The sequence below is a fragment of the Varroa destructor genome, unplaced genomic scaffold (genome assembly GCF_002443255.2).
Source record: "Varroa destructor unplaced genomic scaffold, Vdes_3.0 BEIS01000006.1, whole genome shotgun sequence".
Classification (NCBI taxonomy): Eukaryota; Metazoa; Arthropoda; class Arachnida; order Mesostigmata; family Varroidae; genus Varroa; species Varroa destructor.
Window position 1 is genome coordinate 21,351,602 of NW_019211459.1, and position 19,008 is coordinate 21,370,609.

At 39.4% G+C, this 19,008-nt stretch overlaps 2 protein-coding genes across 6 annotated transcripts; one reads left to right on the forward strand and one right to left on the reverse strand.

Moving 5' to 3' along the window:
• Positions 1 to 6: 6 nt before the first annotated feature.
• Positions 7 to 4,351, forward strand: geminin (geminin DNA replication inhibitor). Of its 2 annotated transcripts, none has more exons than XM_022812980.2 (4): positions 7 to 323; positions 1,302 to 1,412; positions 2,161 to 2,473; positions 2,753 to 4,351. In XM_022812980.2, exons 1-4 carry the CDS (start codon positions 309 to 311, stop codon positions 2,971 to 2,973), a joined length of 660 nt encoding a protein of 219 aa, XP_022668715.1. In that variant the 5' UTR covers positions 7 to 308; the 3' UTR covers positions 2,974 to 4,351. The 2 variants fall into 2 exon arrangements, with proteins under 2 accessions (XP_022668715.1, XP_022668714.1); XM_022812979.2 differs by lacking the exon at positions 7 to 323 and adding an exon at positions 549 to 711.
• A 926-nt stretch (positions 4,352 to 5,277) lies between these two features.
• Positions 5,278 to 18,956, reverse strand: LOC111252414 (E3 ubiquitin-protein ligase RNF115-like). Of its 4 annotated transcripts, none has more exons than XM_022810263.2 (6): positions 18,818 to 18,956; positions 15,160 to 15,671; positions 13,971 to 14,089; positions 13,448 to 13,540; positions 9,382 to 9,544; positions 5,278 to 9,026 (listed from the first exon to the last, which is right to left on the reverse strand). In XM_022810263.2, exons 2-6 carry the CDS (start codon positions 15,259 to 15,261, stop codon positions 8,583 to 8,585), a joined length of 921 nt encoding a protein of 306 aa, XP_022665998.1. In that variant the 5' UTR covers positions 15,262 to 15,671; positions 18,818 to 18,956; the 3' UTR covers positions 5,278 to 8,582. The 4 variants fall into 4 exon arrangements, with proteins under 4 accessions (XP_022665998.1, XP_022665994.1, XP_022665996.1 ...); XM_022810259.2 differs by lacking the exon at positions 18,818 to 18,956 and adding an exon at positions 16,958 to 17,213; XM_022810261.2 differs by lacking the exon at positions 18,818 to 18,956 and adding an exon at positions 16,742 to 16,951.
• Between the last annotated feature and the right edge of the window lie 52 nt (positions 18,957 to 19,008).

Sequence of the window (19,008 nt, forward strand, 5' to 3'; positions counted from 1 at the left end):
TCGCATTACTATTTACATGCGATTGTCTGCACAGAAGCGGGTCTAAGTTTTTGGCGGGCAATTTCTATCCGTTGTTAAGGCGATACAGGAGACCAGGGTGAAATACGTCGATGCAAATTTGTGCAAATAGTGTAACCGCTACGATTCTGTACCTATTAATTTGCGCTTTCACTAACAACTCGTCGATACAGTTGACTACTTGAGAGCTTTGTGTATGCGTTAATAAGATACGGGCCGGCTTTTCTGTGAGCTATTTAGCTAGTTACCCTAAGCGGTTGTGCTGCCAACTACAGAGACCCGGCGGCACGATGAGGAATGATCCGGTAAGTTTTTCCAACACGTAATTGTTTGCATACCAGATCAATCAATATATGACTAAATTTTGAGTTAGCTGTGATACAGGAAATCGATGGAGTGTATGGAGTTTGCTGCTTCGGGAAGACGCCACCGTAAACCTATCACCGACCAGCGTGCACGATCAATACCAACCATAGTATATCGTCGTAACTCTCTCCAGTAGGCCCTCCATGTTTAAATGCTAAGTGACCGTTGAGAATACACAGGCGTAACGTTCTGTCACGCACGATATTCGTGTTTCTGTCGCGTTCATATTTCTCACACAATATATATTTGTCGTTTCAATTCCTGGCACGCCCAAATCAACACGGCATGCTAGCTGACGATCTTTGTCATAGTGATACACTTGAAAGGGTTCGATTCCTAATTTTACCTATGTGTCGTAACAAGTCTTTCTCACAACGAGTTATTGAAGGCTCACTGGAGAATTATATATATATATATAACGTCACCAACTAATTAGTTATAAGATTCCTTTGTCTCATATCATGGAAGATTAAGTAGAACTATTACAATTAAGTTTTTTAGATTAGAAGAATTAGATTTTCGACATCAAAAATATTTTGACCTTCATTAAACATCGGTGCTGGCGTTGTAATACGCATAATAGATGCTATTAACTGTCAGTGTTACATCACACAGTTGTCGAAGTATAACAACAGTAACCGGGCCAGAATCAGCCAGATACCTTCGAGCACGTGGCTGGCTTTGGTTTCGTTCGTAATTCTGTTAAAAATGCATTCAATATTGCTTAGAGTAGAATAAGTCACCTAAGCAGACCTGCACGAAGTTGTCGACCAAATCAGTTGATGTGCGTAAAACATTAAAGACATTTTGCACAGCACTTTTAATGCATCCAAATAATCCGTCTTTATTTATTTTTTTTTTTTTATAAGATTGGCTGTTGCTAATTTTGTTATCATTTCTGCGGGACTGCTTTGCAGGTACAAGTTAACAGTGGCCGGCGAACTTTAGGAACACTTCAACCATCAGCAGGTGATCACGCTGTGCTAGTTGGTTCTGGTGGAAAGCTTCGGGTCGACATCAAGAAAGTGGTATGTGCTTTTTTTAATTAAAAATACTTTGAAATATTTAAATCACCACATTGAGCTTTGCTCTTGTTGTCTTTGTCACGTACTAGTAATTTGTTTCATGGTTAGAACACACTTGATACTCCTGCCGTCATAATGTCCTCTACAAAGGCGACTTGGCAGTCAGGACCGAAAAATGCATAACTAGTATGTGCTGAATTCACCTTTGGTCTACTCGTCAATCATACCAGCGTACACTGACTTGCTTTTTCACGAGTCTTCCTTGTGCCTTCCATGCACTGTTTTTTTTTTGCTTCGATGTGTATCTAAGAAACAGTGCGTATGCTCTCCCTCTGACGCTGTTCTATTGTTGCGCCTTCTTTGTTATGCTTTAATGTAGGGTTGCGTTCCATACAGCTGCACTTTCTTTTGATAACTAGTCAAAAGCCGTTGTGTTTGCATTTGTTTGGTGCTTGGTTGTTCGATTGCTATGGTATACAGCTACGTGACTTCTTATAATGTTGTTGCAGCAAAAATGTGGAATGTCTAATTTGCTAAAGCTACGCCGGCTCAGAGGCAAATAGAAATATATTATTGCAATCTGATTTATTGAGTGACAGCACCAAAAACACGTATTATAAAAAATCAAAGTCAGAAATAAGTTTTGTTTACCAGTCTACGGTTACTAGCCTCAGTGCAGTTAAATTTCTTTTAATTACTCATAAATGGATCGTTTTTCAATTGTAGTAGTATATGTCAACTGCGATTCCAGGATACCAAACGCCGTCGGCTCAATTTCGACTTGGAGAACAAACCGCCCTCAGCAGTGGGCTCCGGAGTGATTGGGTCAAATTTAAAGGCCTCTGCGAGCCCGCGCTGCAGCCCAGTCTCCCATCAAGAACAGCAGCATGCTAATCTTGACGTCTACGTTGACGTAAGCAATGACTCAAATGCGAGTAGCACTCCTCGGAGAAATGCTGAACGCAAGAATCCCAACAACACCGGATCTGCCGTAGTCTCCCGTGATGCGTATGATCTTCTGTTACGCGATGATGCTACAGTAGACTACTGGAGAATGATAGCAGGTATGTTATTTTCTAATGAACTGCGTGTTTACTGTGCGAGCAACATGGCGGGTTTCCATCGACCTTGTGTTTATAGTTGGGCCATTGCAGAGGCCGTTTCGGATGGTATTACTTTATTATAGAATTATATTTATGTTCTTTAATTTCGTCCTAACGTAACGAAATCTGCTAAAAGCGAAAAAAAAGTTATACAAATATAATGTAAATTTTATATGTGGAACCGATTAGTGTCTATTAAAAAACGTTCTTCAATGCTTGCCTATTCGTTGCTTGGTATAGAACAACGGCGAGTCGCTTTAGAGAACGCTTTGAAGGAGAACAGGCAGCTCCATGAGGAAGTCGAAGTGCTGACCGCTGAAAATAAGCATTTGCAAAAGATTGCCGACCACTGTGGCGAACTGGCGGAACTCGTCAAGGCACTTACTGCTGATGATGATGAAGGTGACAACGACGTGAATGGCAACGAAGAAGAAACCCCAAATGAGACGAATGAATCATAATTGTCATTAACGTACGTAAGAGGACAAGTGTTGCTATAGAGAGCATCGCTGACGTCAAAGCCGCAGCTGGGAAAGAAGCAACATGAAGCGTAAGGCGATCCGACTTCGTACTTCATCACTGTAACATCATCAATCATGCCTCAGTTATATTTATTAATACTGATGGTAGCATTAGTAGTGTAGAAGTGTCTACACATCTGAGTGTTCCGTTTAACTTGTATTAGGTAATGATGATACGTCTAGCGAAGTGTGTGTTTGTGTTGTCTAGATCGTACAAAAAATGTGCGAAAATTTTAAATGAAAAATGTATGTGCTATTATACCCAAAAACTCGTTTCGAACATTCAGGCTGACTTGCAATTTCCTGCTTTATTCATTTCAAGTTCGAATAGAAAAACCGTAATGGACGTTGTGCTCTTTCAAGGTATGACGTATTTCAGGGTCGCCTATGATAGACTTGCAGTGTACCTATTGTGAAAATGCCGAGTTGCTCTTGATAATAATGAAGAAAACTACGTAATATTTGTAACTTCTACAAAGCTACCGTTTGTTATCGCAGAATTTTAGCAGGTGCGATAGAGGCAACACAGCTTGAAGATGTGTGAAGCGCCATTACCCTTTTGAAATCAAATAGGGTTTAATGCTATTATTCTTGACAAACACCTGAAAAGATTCTTGGCACTACTGCGCCATGGAATTTCTACCGCAACTTCGTGATAACCAAAAATATCTAAAAAATGAATAGTAGATAAGTATGAATTGTAGTAGGTAGAGCTAATGGGGTAACTAGATATAAGTATCTGAAGCATACATAAACTGAGAAGCACCAACGGAGAGGCTAGTGTTAACGGTACTTCAGTGCTGAAGTAAAATGTATTTTCTAATTACCTACTCATTAATATTAATGAAATAGTAATCAGGAATTTGGCTTTTTAAAATTGCAAACACAACTAAACTCCAACTGACAGAGTATCTGTGCCTAAGCATTTGTAAAAAGCGAACAAAATTTATCTGCTTCATTTCTTTTCCTGTTAATTATTTGCATAAAACCCCTGTGTGCTTAAATGAAACTGATGAAATCTTGCAAGTATTAATCCAGCTGCCATCAATAACCGGCAACGGTTTTCCACAACTAAAATGTACATATTATCATAGAGAAAGACCGTGAAACTATGTTAATGAAAAACCGCAGAAATACGAAAATATGTTATGTTAAGTTATCCGTACTACATTTTGTTAAGGTATTAAGTGACGGGTCGTCTAATGCAAATGATTCACTGTACCGGTATTTATGGTACAATGGGAATACGCGGGGAGAATGATTAAGCGTGTGGGGCAAGTGAAATAAAATGTATATGAGCCGAAACAATTGTTCGTACCGTTTGGTGTTTTTATTTAAATCTGAAAAGAACAGACTACCGCGTGGGCTTTTGCACACATATCATAAGACAATGCAAAAGCAAGGTGGCAGGTTTTCAATACCCACTGCACTTTCCGTCTATAACTGCGGTGCAAGCTTAATATACCGAGAATTTAATCTTTTCTATTTCGATTATGGAGCACAGTAAAAAATCGATAATTAATTTAAACTACATCAAGGTTTTTAGGACCGATAATTGTTTAATAGGATTGAAGTGATCTTGTACCTAGAGTTGAATACTTTCGAAAGCCTTCCAAAATTAGGGATTAGGTCTGCCTATTGAACATTCTTTTGGCGGTATATAACTTCCATTTTGAGTCATGAAATTGGCTATGAATGTGTCATACTCACTGAATTAGCATCTACCACGAAGAACTCAGATGAATGTTTTAAGTTTAAAAGCTGTGTAGTCTATCGCTTCACAGCATATGTAATACCATAGAAGAGGTAAAATTACAAGTTTAGCCCTTTGCTTATCCTATATTTTGTTTTACAGTTTGTAGCTATGACTAGAAACAAGAATGGCTGCATTGTGAAGCGAATTCAAATATCCGTTGGCTCTTATAGGAGACGTTTGAACAAATGTTATTAGGGTCTACTTTGAGGGCATATTTATCAAGGTAAGGTCAATACGAACCTAAATCATAAAAGAGGCCCGTAAAGAACTCAAATGAAGCGTTCAATAGCGAAAAGTTAAAGGAAGAGCTGAAAGATACTATACGTTTAACAACTGTTTGCATCGTGTAGCGATGTATAGTAGTAGAAAAAACTGTTTGACAGAACAACAAAGCGTACAACATTTTAACGGCGTTTTTAAAGACCAGTAATTAGCTGTCTTATGCACTTGTAACCTATAAAGTAAATCAAAGGAACACAGTTCTCAGCTACGACGAAACTGATTGCCGTTTTTATTTTTCATTTATGTTGTTCATATTATTGTCGTAACCCCCTCGCGCCCTTTGCGCGTTATTCTATTAGCATTTTAACCCTAGTTTATTTCATCGTTCTCTTTGCTCACTCATCATGAAATATTCTTCTTTACTGCTGTTTTCGTGCCGCATACACATGATGTGTGTATGTATGTATGTATGCATATATATATATATATATATATATATATATATATATATATATATATGTACTTTCCTATTTTTATAATTATGTGTATATGCAAAACTTCAATCACTTCCTGTCGATACTTTTTTCTTTTGTTCTCGCAACCTCTTAATTATTTTGCGTGTAAGACAGTGTACTGAGGCATGGTTTTTTTAGCGGGCGTCAGAACGCGCCTACGCACACACATTTGCTGCTCACAGCTTTTTTTCGTCTTATTTTATTTGCCACAATGCAGACGAACTACTCCGAATAAATAGCGCAACTGTAGAAATCATCAGCAAACAATTATCTCGGTGTCAAACAAAAGATGTCGATCTTGTGACCACTTACACACTCGTTAAAAGGAAAACTGAGTTTTTACTCATGCGCACCGTAAACGATGAGCTTATCTATTTCCTGGTCAATCAGTTCAGATCTCGATCTAGAAACCGATGATTCTATGCGATGTCCAACCGAAATATAACCTGTTTTTTTATTGTATGTATTTTTCTCTAATCGTTCCTTTCCGCTAGCTATCTTGTCTTCACTTCGAACTTGTTCCGTTCAGCTATGCTAGCAGAAAACTGTGGCGTTGATTTTAACATCATGCCAAACCATATTGAAACTACGTCGCTGAAATCCTAATGCACGGAGTGGCATTTACTACAGTAGAGTGGCCAACGTTTCCATATTCATATAGATTCTATAGTACCGCAAGGTCGTAAAACCTGACTCCTCTGCATACGTACCAGGAGAACTCCCATTTTAGATAACTGCTAGTTTGATGTTATACTGAGTATGACGAAGAGAAAAAGTTATAGAATAATTAGGAGATAAAAGTCTGCGTAAAAAAAATCCGTAAATCTGGTCTGACGTGCACATCTTACATTTGCTTATTTACCACTGCTTACGTGATTTTCTTTGACTTACAAGAAAATCATACCTTTCGTGTCACAAACAGAATCTATCCAAGTGAAGTGAAATCCCTTTCAAACCTTGGAGTGTTTACCAAATTTCTCATTCCTGCTTCTAATTCCCATTAGGCAGACTACCCCCTGTCATCCACGTAGGTCGATGATTATCAACATTGCTTCTACTGTACAAATCCAAGAACACTAAGTATGCTGCCTTTTTCACCAGCAATAACGAAAGTCCTTAGAGCTTTTTTTCTTTAGCTATCTCCGGTTGTGAACTACAGAGGTTTACATGAACTACACAGGCCGGTACTTATCACCAGACGCGTACTGATGCTACAGAAACTTCAACTGGTGCACATCCTAAACTAGCTCGTTAGAGCTATAAATTATACCACATAGAGGCGAATAATATACAATCCACATGATTTTTACGCAGTACGTTTCATATTGAATAGGCTTAATTTAGTTTTTTATTTAACAAAATTAAGTAATCGTTCATTTGCGGTGTTTGCTTGAAACTCCTTTACATAGAATACTGCGCCTTAGCGTTTTGCGTTACTTCAGCTCTTTCAATGCTTTCGTGGCCATTATGATCATAGTTAACGACATTCCTCGTGCTCAAGCGACGTGTAACTTACCACTCGAAATTTTAGTTTGTAAGCCCTTTGTTACAAGCACGCTTAGCAATTTCCTACTCCCGTACTTTAAATGTACGTTCTCGTATTTGAAATAGCCTTAGGATTGTTTCATTAGGCGCCGTTTAACCACTATCGGCATTTCTAGTTGTTGCTGCTGCTGCAGAGTTAAGTTTGGAGTAACATATACCACCACACGAGGTTTCATTTCTATATACTGTAATATCTTTGAATCGTTATCATACCTAAAAAAACTATACTAATTTATCATATATGAATATGACGTTTTGCATTTTCTTGTTTGCAGTGCTCTCGCCTCGTTCTTTTTATGGGACGCACATTGGCGTTTCACGGTTTTCTTTCTACACTTGAATGGATCTGAGCATGCATAACGATAATGTCGGAAGGGATACCCGAAGACAGTCCACATACTTATGCACCCACTTGCATTATTTTTTGTTTCTAGATCTTTCAGTTATTGGTTGTTAACCAAGTGTTCCATTATTGTTTCTCTTTCTTGCATTATCTCATAATAGCCATCATTCGAAAACGATGATGCTTAGCACTTTATCCATCGGCTAGCGTTGTTTTTGTTCAAAGTATTGAAACTATTCAGAATGACAAAAGCAAAAAAAAGTCCCCTTGACACGCCTCGCCTTCACTGAGATACACACAGATCCTGTTACTGGCCCTAGGAACTACTCGAGCCATTCAGACGTCTACCAGATTGATCCACATAAGCCAGGAATCAGCGACTTCGATCAAAACACGTCCACAGTCCACTTCATATATCGGCATTCATCTGACGCGAACTGAGGATACAACATTTCAGTCGATTGTCGCTGACTACGACTCCTGATTAAATTAATTCCCACCCTTACGAATCAGTTCACTACATACATACTCAAGTTGTATCATCGTGTTATAAAGATGTGATTTTATGACATCTATGTTGTTGAAACACCCTCACGAAAATGTACGCTTGACTGGTTCTTTCCGTTTGCACCTTGTTTGTTTGTTCTCATCCTCTGAACTTAGAGAGTTGCCGCTGCGGCTGCTGCCTCAACACTATCGCTCTATAGTTTTTCGTTTTGTAGTTTTAGCGTTATATTTTTTTCCATATTCGAGGTACAACACGCATCCTGCATTCATACACGTTCGCGCATACTCACACACTTTCTGACTGACTTTCCTCTTTTCAATTGTTTTTTTCTTGATCCTTCCACGATGACAGACTATCCCTGCGACCAATACACTGAATCCACATAGCCTCTGACTTTCTTTTGGTTTAAGATAAACAGGGCATGTTAGTGCACGGTTGTGAAGTCACTGCTCAAAGACATTGAGAGAATTGTTCAGTCACATTGCCACCATCGGCCATAGTCGATCGAAGAGGATCGCAGCTCAACCATCTGCATGCGACACAATGAGCGATTCTTTCGGTGCTGCATTTCTGCGCTGGAGACGGTGAGATGGTGGATAAAATTTGTAAATCGTAGGGTTAGGTTGGGATCATCTGTCATATATGTCTATCGTGGTATAATCAATCGCAGTCATCCTCCTGATAGGTGGCGGGACGGCGCTGAATCGCACCCGACGTCGATGGCGCCCCTGGATTGAATCGACTGCCGAAAGTTGCGGGTCGAGTCGTTGCCCCTGAGGAAGAGGACGTCGGTGCTGAAGATGAGGACAACGATGGAGCGGAGTTTGCGTCACCCCACATGAAAGCTGAGGGGGTTCCAGTAGATGTGGCCCCACCGGGGTGACCTGGATTACTGGTGGTGGTGGTGGTGGTGCTCGGATTATTGCCTCCCTGACCTCCTGCCGCTTTCGTCAGCTGCAGTCGGCAAATGGGACACGTGGCGTGAATTTGTAACCAGGGCGTAATACAGTTCGCGTGGAAACAGTGTCCACACTCGAGTCGCCGCGCAATCTCGTCAAGGGTGAAGTCTTCCATGCATACGGAGCATTGAAGGTTCGATTTTACCTGCGAATAAGGAGTAACGAGGTTAAGGATTAAAAGTTGTTTGGTACTGTGGATTGTTACTGTTGTATTACTGTTACTACATTTGTGTAGGAGCGCAAAAGTCTGTTTTCGCTGTATTTGATGAAACTCGAGCAGTTAGTTATTTAAAAAATCAGCGCTTATCATCAAAGTTCAACGAAACTAGAGCGGCTGAATTATTCTTGATTAGCACGTTTGACTTACATAATACATTCGTTAGAAGTTAAGATGTATTTGAAAACCTTTAAAGTAGGCAGTGGGTTACCTCAAGTATTATATGGGACGGTTTCTTCAGACTTTTTCAGTATCCAATAGCCGCATTTGCGTTAATTCATACCTGATCAGATGAGATTTTCATTTCGGGAATGGCATCAATCTGCTGTCGAGTTAGCGGAGCTGGGCCAGCCCCGTCCAGTTGGTTGAGCAGATTCGAAATAACTGCGTCTAGGCCACTGTGACCCCAGGCATAATCGCCCGGATTGCCATGCAAAGGCATAATGCTGATAAGAATTACATGATAAGACATGAATAACAAACGTTAGGTTTCTTAAACAAGTGTCGAACTGTCTTTCAAACACGTTCAATTGGAACATGTGAGTTCTCTCATTAACACGACCCTATTCATCTACGACCTACTAACCAAGGACTTGCATCATCAGAATTGATTTGGCTAATATTAATAATCTTTAAATAATAAATTGAAAAAAAAACGTGTTGCTGCGTTCCTTTTCTGAGAATTAGCATACTGTATATATATATATATATATATGACAAAAGAGACTTATTCAGCACATTAGATCGTAGACGAAAGAAAACTCACTACCCTACCAGGAATCCAAATACTAATACACGTTTTTCTAATAAGAAATAAACTGCTGACAGAACTGTGACTTACAAGTAAACCTTACCGAGTCAAGGGTGGTTTAGTAAGTGATCTATTTACAATTAAAAAAAATTATATCAGCGTTGTATCCGAACCCAATATAAATAATGCGAAACAAAATAGTTTTAACACTGCAATCTGAATTTCGATGTCGCGATAATCATATAATTTGTAATTACAGATGGTGGACGTAAATAGAGTATGACAGATTGTTGTCAAACATTTGTTTATTGTTGGGGCGCATATCTCTCCAAATGAACATATATACGAGAGCTAGTTATATGATTCCCAAATATAAGTTGTTGGGTATTGTAACCAAAAAAAGTTATTACAGGAGTGTAAACAGGATCAGGGGCAAAGTCCTACGGGCCTAGGTTGCGAAAGAACCTTTATGTTCTAGATAATGTTCTTCTCTTTTCAAATACGGAGGTTTTTTCTCATTCACCTATTGCTTGCGTCCCAAAACACGATCAGCAATATAGGAGAACAAAAGGTCAGGGAGGACGTAGACAGTATATCGAATTAGTTCGCTATAACGTTTTACATTGAAGTGTCAAACACAAACATTGAACATGAACTAACTGAAAAGTATGTTACTTTCCGGCTGTAAAGTCGACACATTCACGGTTATGATGCTTATAAATTTGACGGGTAATAATACTGTATAACAATTTACTAACAAATTTGCAAATCAATACAGAGATAAGTGCAACCCAAAGGAAGGCGCCTACCGAATACTGGTGGAATCCACAAACAAACAGCAAATACAGAGTGCGGAAAATACGAAGGGCGCTTACTGGGAGAGAGCTGTTACCTCGGTACCTACACTGAATGTGTCTTAGCACACTAAGATCTCAATAGTAACTGAGTGCGGTTATTAAACACAGCTAAAGGAGTTATCTAACGACTATAATATCTGGGGTAAAAGCACAGAATCGCAGTAAATAAATTAATGACAAATCAAAATGTAAGCCTGACTTCGCAGCTTGAGTGGCGATAAATGTTTCCTACAAGCGAGATAGGTTACACCCTTGAGAAGCCGCCGCAAGTTTTCCATCATTAGGTGCCGCTTAGTAATAATAGTAATAATCAATGCCTTAAATCGGTTAAAATAAAACATTGGGACTAAGCGCGGCGAACGGTCGCAATTGAAACAATTATTAGGCAAAGCACTTATTTTGCAAAGGTGGTCGACGGTGTCCTCAAAACAAGTTTAAAAATCGTAAAAGTTTTAAAAACAAGTTTTAAAGTCGTAAAAGGGCGCAACTCTCATCCTTCTGAAGAAACCGGAGAAATACATTTCCCTTTAGTAGATAGAACAGTCTGTCTGCTCAATGTGGCGGGCAAAATTGTAAAAAGTTTGGCTAGCGGACCCTGGAAAAAACTAGATTGAACATCTAGTTCCCATAAACCAACTGGGAGAGAACCACTTTACAACGGACATCACCAGGATCCTGAAGATGGCTAGAAACAAGATGAACAAGGTGAAATTTGTGGGTTTTCCATATTAGATACGTTTTGAGCCTGTATCTTAAAAAAAAAACATTAACAGTGCATCAAAGGAAAAACAGGTGGTGTTGTTTCTACGTAAAATCGTCATGGTTGTCTTAATAGATATATACTGTACAATGGGGAAACTTCTTAAATGTCGATGGGGTCCCGCAGGAATGAGCCTTGGACCTTTTACTGTGGAACACAGGATATGATAACATCCTCCAATGAGGCTTTCTTACCACAGTCAGACAAATGCTTTTGTCGGCAATATGGCGGCGGAAATCATGAAAAGGAACAGCAAGCAAGTTTTAATACGTTGGATGAGCGTTGAATCACATCCTCAAATTGGCGTCAGGAAAAGAGTTAGCATTCCTAGGTAGTAGAAAGCAAGTTGGTGCGATTTACATTAAACTGAGACACCACATGGTTCGGCCGAATAACAGTGATCGACTGTACGCTAATTGTGGGAGGAACATGTCGACTATGCCATAAAGCAATTTTAACTATCAATAATGTGGGGAAACTATTGCTGAATCTGGGCAGTCCTAGGGGTGGACCACAGAAAATTTTATCTGTAACCGACTCGGTTGTATTGTACGGTGCTTCCACCTTGGGGAAAAGAAGATTTCAAGTAACACAAAAAACGCAAAGATAAATTGCCATCAGGAGAATTGAAGCTTTTAGAACCCATTGGTTAAAATATTATTACAGCGATAGAAAGAGAACCTTAAATTCTCCAAACTACGGAGAGAATTTAGCCATGCTTTCACAGAAGTACGAAGTTAGAACTCAAAAAGGAATGTTAACGAATGGGCAGAAAAAATGGCAATCAGCAAGAGTATGTACAGCAGAAATCGTAAGGAAACACTCCAAAGTGGTACGCGAGTTCTAACACAAATACTTAGTGGACACGGTTTTTTTGGCTGCAACCCAGACAGAATGGGCAAAACTAAAACTGATGTCTGCAATTCGGGCAATGTAGACGATATGGAGTTCATATCCTGAAAGTGCATTGACTTCGGGCTTCGAGGAGAAAACCTAAAATTAATTAGAGGTGCCTACCACAGTCGAAAAATATGTCTTTACAAACTATGAGTCGATGTTTATTCTTAAAAGAAAGGAGTTTAGAGTTATGACTGAGGCTGTGGCTTGTTGAACTCCTTTTATCCCTCTCACTCTCTCACAGGCTGTCTCCGATTCCGATGCCTATTTTTTCGGCCTCTGGAGTAGGTTTGTTAGTTAGGTCCTTTCGAGCCTTACCAAGAATGCACATATAACTGACTAACGCACTGCCTAAATGACTTAAGCCAGGTGTGCATAATATATTTCTATCACCAGCAACTTCCAGACCAAAAACAAGGTAAACAAGTGAGGCGGGCAACGTAGTTTCGCTCCAAGTCAGTACCTCATTCTGATTGCAGCTGAATCTCGTTTTTTTTTTCAAAATGATACAGCGAGTTGTTGAAGAAGATGCTATTTATCATGGTATGTTACATAGAACAGTGCGTACCCATTCTATGCAGATGTTACTCGAATATTATCTGGTTAGTAGCATATGGTCTCAATCAACTGGGCAAAAACTGTATCCAGCGAATTAGTAATTTCTGGCACCATGCTTCAGTACATGGAGATGCCCTGAATTTCTCTATGTAACAGAACGCCCGTAAAGGTAAAATAATTCCTTACTTTTCCTCGTTAAACGAACGGCAAGGTAATTAGAAAACAGTTCCATTCCGCAGCTCCTAATCCCTATCAACGTTTTCGTGCCTGCGGCTTTTTTAGTAACCATTTTTACAATTCAAGCTTACGTTTTCAACCGTGTTATGCCCTTGCGCTAAGCCCCTCAAAAATTAAAATATCTGGGCATGTTCACAGTGACCATACGTCATGGTGTGAATACATTTGAGCACGGCAATTCTATTTTTTTAGAATTTTTTCAGTTCAGAAATCCACAGTTTTTTAGAATTCGCTTGCATACATGGACGCCGATTTACCATAACGTAAGAGATTCACTAATAGTACTTACAATCCATTTCCTTGGAGATTTCCTAAGCCACTCGTGTTGGCGGACTCCAGTAGGTTCGTAAAAATATGATTAAACAGGTACATCGGTAAGCGGCTGAAAATAATAACGAAAATGATAGTCATAGATTATGCAAACGTCATTTACCTATGCTTAGCTCAATAGGTCTATAACGTATGAGATTTTGTAAGGCCTCATTGTGTATAATTTAGCCACCTCTAATTTTCTGTTCATGAGATAGTTTATCCACCCGGATAAAAAAGTAAGAAAAGTTTTGTAAAAGTCAGTAGAGTTATAGAATAGCAAAACTATTGATAACCATCGTTTTAGTCAATACTCCGAAATCAAGTAATGTTGAGAGAAATGATTTAACAGTTCCAACCACAGCAACATGTTTACCACTTTTTTTAAATATCAACAAATGCGAACATTATCCAATTTTCGAGCGGTATCTTCCTTCAGTCTAAATTTTCTACAGTTTCATAGTCGTAAATCCGACTGGCTAATTTTTTTTTATTCAATTTACCTGCTGTTGCCTCGGTTGAGTACATTAGCCCAAACATGAGCAAAGCCTTCTCTCCGTTCTCCCACGGCATCGGACATCTCTTCGATGAATCCGCCTCGGCACACAGGACATAGAAGTTCCTGTATTGTAGACATCAGACAGGTCCCAGAAAGTCAATCATCATAGCAGCATTAAAAGAGTACTACTCTGTGTAGTTATCGGGTTTTTATTTTACCAATAGTATGAAATGTATATTTTTTTTCTTTAAGTTAATGTCAATACAAATTGCCGTTATTAATTTACAAGTAAAATTAATACTGGTCAGCGAACATACGCGCGATGAGTCATATTCATCATTTTAAAGCGCTGCGAATCGAAGCAAGAGTTATACGATACGCTTTCTTAAAAGTAAGCAGTATGATATTTTTTGGACCAAGTTTGATGTATTGCTATATGCATAGTCAATTATCGATAACAGCTCTGGCAATATTCATACAATGAACAGAACGTGCGACCATGCTGGATAAACATGCTATTTGTATGCTCTAGGCGAAAAGTTTTTACTTATGTTCGAGTTACCAAGTCTAGCTCTATTTAGTATAAAGCTCAGTCGATACCAATAATCCTTTATTTAACTTGAAGACTTTTTGTCATACATATTGAAAGATTAATATGTAACAGCCGTAATAGCTTACAGAAACTAATCCCAGAATTTGATATCATCCGCACATACCGAAAACGCCACATGCTTCGCATAGAGAAAAATGGCTAAGGACTAAGATTTCGAATATAGGCACTTCTACAAGGTCAATTTTTGAGTCCTATATGCAGCATAAGTTAGGCCTACGGAATAAGCGTCACCTCAATAAAAAATTGTGTATGTTTTTTGAATGTCAAAGCAAACTTGAAAGTTCGTGTTAAAAACTACCTGATTTGCTCGAAAAAGATAGACATTTAAAAAATAAAAATTTAATAGCTTGACAGATGTTCCAAGTGAAATGACAGCATTACCAGAGAAGTATGCACAAGAACACTTACGAACATGCCTATTAATCATGAGCAGTGGCAATTATGTGAATAGAATCAATTTCTTTCTCATGACGGTTTGATGTATAGCCGTTGGTTTACGTTTGCAAACTTTTAAATTTACGGTTAAACGTACGCGATTATTTATAAGCTGTCGATCATAGACCGATCATAGATTGCTTACCGGTAAAACAGGCAGAATTTGCAGACTGCATTTATGGCAATAAAATCGCGCATGACGACCTCCACCGGATTCGGTTCCACCTGCTTCCGCAGCTTCAGCCATTATTCAGTATTTGACGGAACGACTATATAGTTAGTAAAACCCGTATGTATGTGTGTATCTATACACTGCTTGACCACTTAGCTGCTTTCAGCTTCAACTTTGCCTCAGATGCAGCACATCCGTTAAACGATCAGCTGATTCAACGGCAACAACAATAGCGAAACAATAATACTTCGACGTGATTAGAGTCGTAATTTTGTCCTAGCTGGCTTACTGTGGCCTAATTAGAAGCAATTAGGACTAGTCCAGCTGAATTTTATGACACTAAGCGACACCCGCGGCAGCACTAACTAAATAGCCACAGCATCTAGTACTTGTCAGTTCCCTGCGGCAGCTGTCGTTGCTGAAGAAAGCGAAGTCCTTGACTACAACTCAGTTAGTGATTTGATTCGTTGGCACTGAAATGTTCCCTGCGCAAATCATACAAATCGACACACAAACAAAAACACAAACAGACACACAGACAACCAGACTATAATTAGAGTTCACTTTCCTTCTGCTGGTAGAGGACGCCAAAAAGAGCAGCAACAGTAGATAGATGTACGCAGATTTTACGACACTCAATTACTAACAAGGCTGAATTAGACGAGTGCGAATTTTACAAATAGTGAGGGAGGGGCTGGTCCCGCCCCGCTGAATCGTTGAAAAAAATACTGTAATTAAGATTAAAAAGGGCTGGGTTGGTTGTGATGACCACACCTCGCAGGTCGTAACACAAATTACATCTGTATGGAGGATGCACTGTTTACTTATATCGGGCTTGTCGCCGCTCTCGGCCTGTTTGCTATACCGTACACTGGGACGTAAATGCGTATTAATCTTCGTTGCTGTGTGTTCTGCAATGGAGCAGCTTCGCTACGTATAGGGTACGTGCAACCATCCTGATACATAAAGATTTCGCTCTTTGATAAAGCGGTTCTAGTTCTAACGGCTAAAGCAATTTCGGCTTATGACAGTATTGTTATCGTCAGCTAGAGCAAGATTTTCACAAAGTCAAAACTGAACTGACCAGACCCGATGATGGTAGTTCAAAACAGTTGACTATGTGGCAATAAAAAAAATAAACATTACATGGAAACTCTAATGGTCTTCGGTGCTCTGCTTTTGGATAACACTAAAATTGGTTGACAAATGCACTCGATTTATATACGCATGTATTCTGGCACAGGGACACAAAAATTTCAATCCGGACACAAAAATTTCGATCCGAAATTCCGTTTCTCTCGTTGCAATTCATATGCTATCTATAGAAGATTCGGGATCGGAGACGCCGGCAGATACATTCGACAAAATGGACGCTTCCTTCTTGAAGGCTTGATGTCGGTCTGACTCACAACCACGACAGGCCTAGCAGTATTAAATCCGACATTTACATTAAAGTGATTTTCTCAAATCCTCTAGCTAGCAAGTAGTCGCGCCTAGCGTCTTCGACTGACGTTACATCTTCTAAAATCATACACGTAACAATATTCTTGCTCACGAGTTTGCGGTGCTGCTAGCTTTTACTCAGTCAAAATGTTTCCGGTTTAGAGTGCTCCCATTCCATTTATAACATGAATGCGCACTCCTTTCCTAAGCCAATAACATAACCGTTGATATTGGTCAGCCGCGGTAGGCAGGCAAGACTACTTTTGGCCAGTACTGCGTCTCGTATCCTGTAACGACGGCTGCTGTTCTGCACCAACAGTGTACTCACTTCAGCTGAATAAAACCAGATGAGGCTCAATGATCACCGTTGAAATATGGACGCACACAAAGGCAACAGTTCCTTGATTAGGTGATTAAGCGATTGTGTATACGTACAAAGGGGAAGCAGGGTAGGAAAGAGGAAAAATAACTAGAAAAACTCGTCGGACTCGACTCGACGTTTTCGACTTCGTTGCCAGCCGCTATCGACCCCCCTTAGCAATTGTCGTACGTCTGCTGCTGCTGCTGCTGCTTTCACTAGACGGCATAGATAGACCAACATATAATCACCATTGCCATACAAATAAGGCGGGCCGTCAGCATTGTGAGCAAATCAGCAGGCGACTTGGACACTTGAAAACAAACGGGCCCCGCTTAAACGAAATGCTTCTGGTCTCAAAAAAGCTTGCTTTTTGTGGCGAGTCATCATTTAATCCGTCGCTCCACACGAGAGCATTGAGTGGTACGATACCTTGGTGGTGCCGACAATATCAGTGCTTATATTGTATAATATATAAATTATTAAAAAGTAAAAGCTCTAATGACCGCATTGGTTAGATATAATTGATGTGTATATTATTGTTATTAATATTATTTGGTGATGGAACATTGCGGGGATATTGCCTGGCTAATTTTCGTGGTGCATAGAAATGACCGTGGAACGTTATTTTGGAAGCATAAAAATGCCTGTTGTGGCGGGCAACTTTAAAGTGTTTGGCTATTCAGGTCGTGAGAGTCGTTTTCTTAATGGTAATATAGTTTAATGCACATCAAATGGAGAAGTAAAACGATTCTTAATAAGTTTTGAATTATGCCATTTATAGACCCTGATATTGCTATTGATATATGACAGACATATTGATATTGACAGAGCTTTCATCGATGGGGATTATTAACGTACCACGAGGAAACAATAGACAAGATATTGACTTAACAGAGGACGTTAACGTTTGCGATGCACGGGCTTAGTGCATCCTTTTTTCTGATGACGCGTTAACTTCGAACATGCTGCTTAACCGATCGAACAAGTTCATTTAGCATCTACTTCTGTCAGTTTTGCAAGGACAGAATATGTTGAAGCAAATATGCCCACCGCAATAGGCGTATTGGCTAACTATCAATTTAATCTGAACGTATACAACTTTAAATATAAATTTAAACTAAACGCTGTGAACGGTTAACTTGTAATGAACCTAAAAAAATACAAATATGCAATTAGGAAAAAATTATTTGAAAATTCACTTAAATCTGTAAATTTAGTGTGGAACTTTTACTGCTGAAATTCTGACTGAAAATTGATGTTAAAATTCAACGAGTATAAAAAATCAGAAAATCAATTTACTGCAATTAAAAATTGCAGCATTAAAATTTACAATATGCATTTTTTTACACCTATGTTGACTTAACACATTGAAAACAAAAAGATATGAAAAAGGTCACAGGGTTAATTTAAAAAGGAAGAAAATAAAAAATCAATAAAACGAAAATATGTTCGCTGAGTTTTAGTTTCTCAATATCACGACCAGCGTTCCTTCAACCCTAATACGCGCAGATTCGTCGCTTGCCACACCATCTGACCGCCATAGTCACACAGACAGGTGCTTCTGTACAGCTCACATAACAAATAGGTTTTGTCTTTTTATTTACATCTGACTTCCAACCGTCACACCATCTTAAGGCCATTTAACCTTTCATCAGATCACTGCAACCTGCAAATACGTTTGAGACGACTGGCTTAACAACTTTTATGCCTTCTAATAGCATTACGATTAGCTTACATTACATCTGCAACAATGACAGCAGTACCCATAACAACAACGACTGAGTGATGCTATGATAAAGTCAGTGACACGGTTTCCTTATTACCTACCCTTTTGGCTCCTTTCTTTCTATTACTGGCTGCAGTAGGCCTGGGAAATGTAGTAGCGTCTGGCTCCGCCTCTTTATCATCCGATTACCCGGGCCCGCGAGTATCGAACAGCTGATCACAATGCTCGTCTCTTCTCTATTGCGGTGGCGCTAGTACCACTGCTTGGCCTTTGACTGCTATCGCTGACTTTC